Here is a 7,619-nt window from a genome sequence, read left to right on the forward strand (position 1 = left end):
CCCCCCACCACCCCTGGGACGTAAGTTTTTGCTATTTTGAAGCAGTCAATCCAGCGCCTGAGAACACTAAAATAGTTTCTCAAGGGAAAACAGCAACATAAATACTCAAGATAAATAAAAATCAGTCACAATGCAGCGTCTGCAGGAACAATATTGCTGTTCATGATGATATCACAAGAATCCTCTATTATATCATGAGTATATGCAACAGATTCCACCGAAGAAAAAAAAATAACATACAGGCAATGTTTATATCAGTAATAAGCAGTAGAACCATTGTAATCATGCTTCCATTAGTTTTAGTTTTGATGGAATTTTTATCTTGGTCAGCTAAAAATAAAATTCTACTTGTATGGTAGTTTCATGCTAAATTTTGATTAATATTATAAGAGTATTAGCTTAATAGAGCATGACTCTGACCATCACAAAGTGCTTGACTTTGAACTAAGGCCATTATTTTTACATGGACAGATCTATCAAATTGCAAGATATCTTTTCTTCAAAACATCCAGATAAGTTTTCACTGCCCTCCAACTTACATACAAATATTCTGGTAAGCTGAACAAAAGCTTCATCAACCACCAAATCTTTGTTCAGACAATACAACTGTTGCCACTTGTGGTAAGGGATAGTGTTTAATTTGAAGGACATCAGCCCTCTCTTCAACCCCATCTGTACAAATCTCCGGTTCTGCGAGCTTTGGCTCGACCTGCCCTAAGGGCCTGGTTCCAGTTTAAATGGGAAGGAGATGGGCATAGCAGAGAAGGTGGAACATAGTCCATCCTAATTAAATAAAAGAAGCTAGGGTCATGCTTAATGCTAAATGGCTTGCACCTAGAGGCAACATTTTTTTTTTTTTTTTTTGAAACAACCCAAAGGCAACATTGGCATAGAAGATTCTGAAAATTAAAATACTTGCACGGAGACACCATTAGGACTCTTGGTTGTTTTGTTCACATGGAGCCTTGCAACCAAACAACTTGCACGCAGCTCACAGATAGGACAGAGACCACAGCTCAGGTAAGTTGTCTTCCCCTTCCCTCTGGTCTATAGGCTTTCCCCTCACACCATATCAAAGTCATGGCAGTATCCCCACACTTCTACCAAGTGCTAGCTGTCTGAATACATGTAATACCTTAGTCCTGATCACACCAACTATATCTATTCTCTTCCATGCGCCTCTGTCAGTAGGGTTGTCATTAGATCAAGTTGTTTAGAAGAAACCGATGCTTGGCTTAAAACTTTGCTTGATTGGTCTGTCAGTAGTAATGATAAAATAAAAACCAAGATCGGAATAAAAATCTACATTGGAATATAACGAAGCCAAGCTTGCGAATTGTGTGCCGCACTTGTTTTTGGTTTAATATAGCTTAAAATATGAACAAATGTTCCATTGTTGTATTCTTCTAATCAAAATATTCATGTTTCGATATAGTGTACATCTAAGATACTGACATGTTCTATTTCAATATTAAGAAGAAAGCTGAGCAGTCCAATTAAGGTCTGAAGAAATATTAACTTGGATTATATTTTTGAAGCCTTCATGGACCTTATGGTCTCACCAATCACTTAAAGTAGATGTTCGTGAGCAGCTCAAGTTTGGCTGCAATTAAATAAGGTAAGCTTAGACTTGGCTCAAAACTTATTCAGCTGGGGTTCAAGCTCAGCTAAGTTATAATTCAAGCCAAGCTTGAGCATGATCTGGCTCACTCAAACTCTGCTTCTTTGCTTGCGCACACCATCTGTCACCAGATTATAATAAAAAAAGGACAGGCTGCATTAAGAACCATTAGGACAACTTCATCTATATTTGGCCCTCTACTCTCATAAACCACCCCATTTAGTAAACTAGAAGAATGAGACCCTAGAAGCAGGACAAGGGTATCGTGTAGGGTAAGTAATTGCATAATATTTAAGCAAGATATATAGGCTCCACAAGCACATGCCGATCGTTATAAACTAATCATTCATGAGCATTAAAATCCACCATTATTGGTATCTTGAGACCCTTCAACAACAAGAGAATGGCAAAAGAATTAATGTATATGACAAAAGGTAGAGGAAAAAAAAAAAAAAAAGAGATTGGCAAACCAACTACTGAAGTACAAACTATGGAAAATTGGTGGCGGTGCTTAATTCTGCAGTTTATTCTTCCTAGCTGTGGGTCCATTTAAATGCTTCCTGCTTTATATGAGAATTCAACCATGAATACTATTAGATGACTTAAAGACAGAGGCACTGAGCATAAATAAAACGATGGTGCGGTTTGATGCTGATCGGGCAGCACCAGATAAGCATTCTCTTAATACTGACACCTAGAAACTAAAGGTAAAGGTGAAAAGAGAAGGGAAAAAATGGTGGCTGGTAAGGTTAGTTTTCTAGATGGAATATTTTTTTAAAGGCAAAGCAATGTTCTTTAACTTTCATCTAAGAAAGATCAAGTGGTTCGTTCTTTCTTTCTTTCTTTTTTCTTGAATATTTCTAAAGCTCCAGATTCTTCAAAGACCACATCATGGAAGGTATAACATCCTTATCTGATAGTCTTTCTTTTGGATAGAAAGATCCTTTGAGAACAAGTTGGCAAACAAAAACAATACAGAGGATGAGTACAATATACTTCATCTTTATTAGGGAAGTTAATATCTGATGACTGTAAGCCAGCCAGATTAATTTAAACCTTAAAATAAGAAAAACAGACAAAAGACATGATCATAACCACTGAAATGGAATGCAAAACTCTAGCCTTCCATCAGTTATTCCCTTCCAAACTTTATCGTTATGAGGATTGTATTACGTCTCTATCTACAAAAGAATGATTTACCTCTCAATTACAGACGTGGTAAAATAATAGAAACATCAATGACACCAAAAAGAAACCCAGAAAGAATCAAGGGTAATCCATGTTCAACAGTTTACCTAAGTGCTTTTTTTTCTTTTGTTCTACATTCTCTGTATCAATGTGATGAATCAAATAAAGCTCTTCTCCCAGCTACCATGGAAGAAGGCCAGTGTTGGGGTCACTGAAAGCCCTCAACACCCAGTCCCTAAGCCCGGTGTCGTTGACCTCGCAGAACCGGCTCGGCCAATCTGGAGGCTCCACAGCCTTGGTCCCCAATCCCGGAGCTCGGTCCTTCGAACCAACATTCTCCTCATCCTGCCAATCTGCAACATAGGTTGCCACCCTCCTGTAGAACTTCTCCTTGAACACCTCCCACACTTGATACTTGTAGTGGTTGATCACCATAACTCCCCTGTCCATGTTCACATACCTCATTCCATCCTTCAAATGGAAATGATGCACAACATTGATCAAAGAAGGATTTAGTGCCTCCGGCCGAACGATCGACTTGTGCCGCTCAGGGCTGTTCATCCTGCAAGTGTACCCAACCATCACACCCTCTGATGGTATCGTCTTCCTCCCTGAAGGTCCAAAGCTATGGCAAGCGGTCCGCAGCTCCCCGACCCATGGCTTGCTTGAGTACTTGTGGAGCACATCATGCAGCATGATTTTGGCCGGAAGGTACAAGAATTCATCGACGTCGATGAATCCGACCCATTCGCAATGGCCCCGGGCTCGGAGAGCGCAATGCGCAAGGCCTGCCTCCTGTGTCTTGACCCATGGCCATGAATGGAGCGTTATATTGTAATTTGAAGATGATGCCAGTGATTCGATCACCTGCTCGATGCCATCGTCGCTGTTGTTGTCGTAGATGAACCACCTTTGGATCCCAATTCGAGAGTGGTAAGCAATCCATTCTTGGAGGGATCGAGCTTGGTTCCGCACCATTGTGCACACACACATGGAATGCTCCTTGTTTCGCCATCTTTTGGGGGAGGAGATGGTCTCAGGGCGAGCAACAGAGGGGAGGGTGAAGCTGCCACGGCCCTTGGATTTGACGGAGACCAATGGGGGATCACGGTTGGATTGGCGGAGGTGGCGGAGGAGGACGCTGCCGGGGGTCTTGCAGCGAATGATCTCCTGGGCGGCGGAGGTGGCGGCGGAGGTGAGGAGGTACTTGGGCTTGAAGAAGTTCCAGCCGAAGATACACTCGTAGCGGGAGGGGTCAGAGAGGCGGGCGGGGCGGAGGTTAAGACCTTTGGCGAAGACGATGGTGGAGTTGTCGCGGGGATCGAAGACGGCGGCGTAGGCGAGGTGGTCCCAGGGGTGGGGGCGGATTGGGGGGAGGTCGCGGGAGAGGGAGAGGGAGGGGGAGGGGGAAAGAGAGATGGAGAAGGTGCCGGGGGCGGAGGGGCACCGGACGAGGAGGGGGTCAGGGGAGGAGGAGGAGGAGGAGAGAGGGGGGAGGCGGAGGTCGGGGTGGCCGCCGCCGCCGCCGCCTGGGGTGGTGGAGAGGGAAGAAGAGTAGTAGAGACAGAGAAGGTCGGAAATGGGGAGGGAAGAGGGATATCTGAGGAAGAGGAGGACTTGGTCGGGGAAGGAAATGGCTTCTCGGATCTGGGGGGAAGAGAAGGTGGCGGTGCGGTCTTGCCGGGAGACGGGGAGCTCGCCGGAAACGGCGTTCATGGCCGGGGACTGCCACGTGGAGATCAGCACCGGGTGGAATGAGACTGTTGGATTTCATAGCAAGATACACCATTAAAAACTTCAAAAAGAATAGCCCAATTCCTCGCAAAACTCAACATAAAAAAGAAAAAAAAAACCATCTTGATAGTTTTCGAAGAAAAATTTTGGGATTCTGAAAGCAAATTGCGAGTGTTTGAACTGCTAAGACTCGAATAGAATTTGAGCATTGGTATTATCCGGAATTCTGATGGAAGATTATTCAAAAAAATAGAAATAAAAAAAAGCTAGATCAATCTCAATTTAAAAAAAAAAAAAAATTAAGAAAAACAACCTAAAAAGCTACACGGGCTTCAACCAGTTCCCATGAAGAAATTAATTCCGCAACAGGATAAGCGTTTATGGATATCAAGCCACGAGCTTTTAATAGATTTTTTAAAATTCGAACAGAATGTAGAACATCCACCAAAAACAAGAATCTCACTTGAATTTCTCGAATCTAGTGGGACTAATGTTAGATTTGGATGGAGCAGGAAGTACCTCCGAAAAGGCGGACTGTGGAGAAGGCGACGGCAGCGAAGAGTGTGAAGCTAAGGGAAGCGAAGAGGGCGAAAAAGAGGGAGGAGCTGGACGGCGGCACCGCCCGATGTGGGCCCCTCCACGCCGCCCCTTCTCTTCTCCTCCGGTCCTTCATGGCCTCCTCCCTCTCCCTACTTCCGGCAGCGGTGGCGGCGAAGCACCAGATCCGACCCCTTGCCCTCCGCCCTCCACCTCATATTCCAAATCCTCAACACCCCCAATTCCCTTCCTCTTCCCCTTGAGAGAGAGAGAGAGAGAGACACGCACACACAAAGAGAGACAGAGGAGCGTCGAGGCTTTTGGATTTGGACTCAGGGAGCAGAGAAGAGGGGGGGGGGGGGGGACGGAGTGGTGTCGGGTTTATAATTAAGCGGTGGTTACAAGAAGAAGATCGAGAAGAAAGAGTTGGTATGAAATCTATTACGAGATCTAACATGAATCTAACTACAAATCTATAGCTTGGTAATTTACCCACGTCTCTGACTAATCTTCCTGCTGGGTACCCTTTTTTCTCTTGTTTTTTGCTGAAAAAGTTACGTTATGTTCTTCTATTATTACACGTCATCGGTCAGCGTTAGCCTGTGCCTTTTTTGGGTCGTTTCAGAAAAGCCTTTTACCTTCTCGGAAATTGCCACCATTTCTTGTCGGGAGAATTCTTTTCCCAGCGGCTCGATCCAGCATCGCAAGGGAAGCGGAGTCTTTTGCATGTGGAGCGGGTTAGGGAACAGGATATGAATCGGAAAGTCGCACATTCTTTGCATGCCGTCCATGTGAAACAAAAGCGCGTAATCGATCAGTTTGATCCAGGTGGAATTTTCTTTTTCTGTTTTCATGCTTAAACTGAGGAGGTCAAATCTGTTTACCATGAAAAGAATAATCGATCTAATCTGCATGTCATAGTAATTGTTATTATAGGCGGGTCCAAAAATTTTATTTTGTGATATCAATATAATATAATAGAAGAAGCTAAAGAGCTATGAAGAAAGAATGAAGAAAAAATAATAATTATAATAATAAAATATTATTTTTAAAAAATAATAAATATATAAAAAAATAATATGTAATATTTTAAATATTTTTTATAATAAAAAATAAATTGATATGATTTTTTTAGGATATAAAAATAAATTAATGTGGAGTTTAAATATAAGAGATGAATAGATGAGATTGGAGTAGGGTATTAAAAGATAAATAAAAAAATAATTAATAGGAAAGAGAAAGAAGGAAACAAAGATGTCAAAATGGTGTGAGAGAAAGAAAGAAGAAAAGAGAGATAGGATAAATGAGTTAGTAAAGAGAAAATGTAGGTCATAATTACTTTTTTGATATTTTTTTTATTTTTTATTTTTTTTAAATTTTACATGAGATATGGAGTCAATTCATAAAATTAGTGGGATCAATTTTGACTTTTTCTTATATTGTGGGGTTAATTTTGAATTTTTCTTATATTATGGGGTCAATTTTGACTTTTTTCATAGATTTTTCTACTAATAGTTTAGTATATAAATATGTGGATCAATTTTTTTTATGGAGTCAATTAACCTCATTTTTTCTCTCTTGCATATTGATTCTTATTGTACGTGGATCCATAATTTACACAAATCTCATGTGATAGATGTTGTTCTTTTTTCTCCTCATATTGTGCATTACACGAAGTATGTATGAGCATGGGTTGCTATATAATGCATAGAATGCTATAATCCACGGATTGAACCTTCAGTGCAAGCATGAAATAGAGAGGATTTGAACTTCTTCAATTTCATTATTTCCATACTGCTTGTTGATCAATGAACAATGTAATCATGGTAGAGCAACAAAGTTATACCTTTCATGCAAAAAGATTCATCTTCCTTGGGGGATCACTACCGGATCACCCACTGTATAGATTTCAAAATATTTTGAACTCCACCATTCATCCGTAAGCATGTATCTCAATGCAATTGATGGGTGACCCAACATGGATTCCATGAAGGAAGGTGAATTTTTTGAAAGATACAATTGATGGTTACTTGCAATATCATCTTCAATTTCTGACATTGACTCGGACAATCCTAAAATCATACTTACTATCGTATAGTATTATAATCATATAAAAAAATCTTCTTGAAAAAGACCCATGACTATGACATCTTAACTTAAAGCAGATGTTATTGCAATGATTATTTGGATAACTTTCATCTGATCAACACTACTTATTAAACATACAATTACACTATTCATCTGATCAAAATTGTTTTCAATTCAAATCTCCATATTATTATCAAAGACAGTATTTCATGGCACAATTAAATAATATTTTTTCTATAATTGCAGTATATTATTGGCTAATAACTGCTATCATGCCATCCAGCTGAATTGGGCGAAAATAAAATTTTCTCGAGCTGCCATTTCTAAAACGTGATAAGGTAACGACCTCAAACGGCTTTCGTTTCCCTCGCCGGTTCACATTCAGTACCTTCCTTCTCTATCATTTTGTTTTTTCCCGAAGTTCCGCCGCATTCAGGATGAAACTTACTTT

The 7,619-nt window shown here is 40.8% G+C and overlaps 1 protein-coding gene across 1 annotated transcript; it reads right to left on the reverse strand.

Annotated features, from left to right (window-relative positions):
- Nucleotides 1-2,684: 2,684 nt before the first annotated feature.
- Nucleotides 2,685-5,428, reverse strand: LOC105034342 (glycosyltransferase family 92 protein Os08g0121900). The gene is made up of 2 exons (XM_073242558.1): nucleotides 5,063-5,428; nucleotides 2,685-4,569 (listed from the first exon to the last, which is right to left on the reverse strand). The coding sequence occupies exons 1-2, from the start codon at nucleotides 5,214-5,216 to the stop codon at nucleotides 2,990-2,992; spliced, it is 1,734 nt and encodes a 577-aa protein (XP_073098659.1). The 5' UTR covers nucleotides 5,217-5,428; the 3' UTR covers nucleotides 2,685-2,989.
- Between the last annotated feature and the right edge of the window lie 2,191 nt (nucleotides 5,429-7,619).

Source organism: Elaeis guineensis, chromosome 8, assembly GCF_000442705.2.
Source record: "Elaeis guineensis isolate ETL-2024a chromosome 8, EG11, whole genome shotgun sequence".
Classification (NCBI taxonomy): Eukaryota; Viridiplantae; Streptophyta; class Magnoliopsida; order Arecales; family Arecaceae; genus Elaeis; species Elaeis guineensis.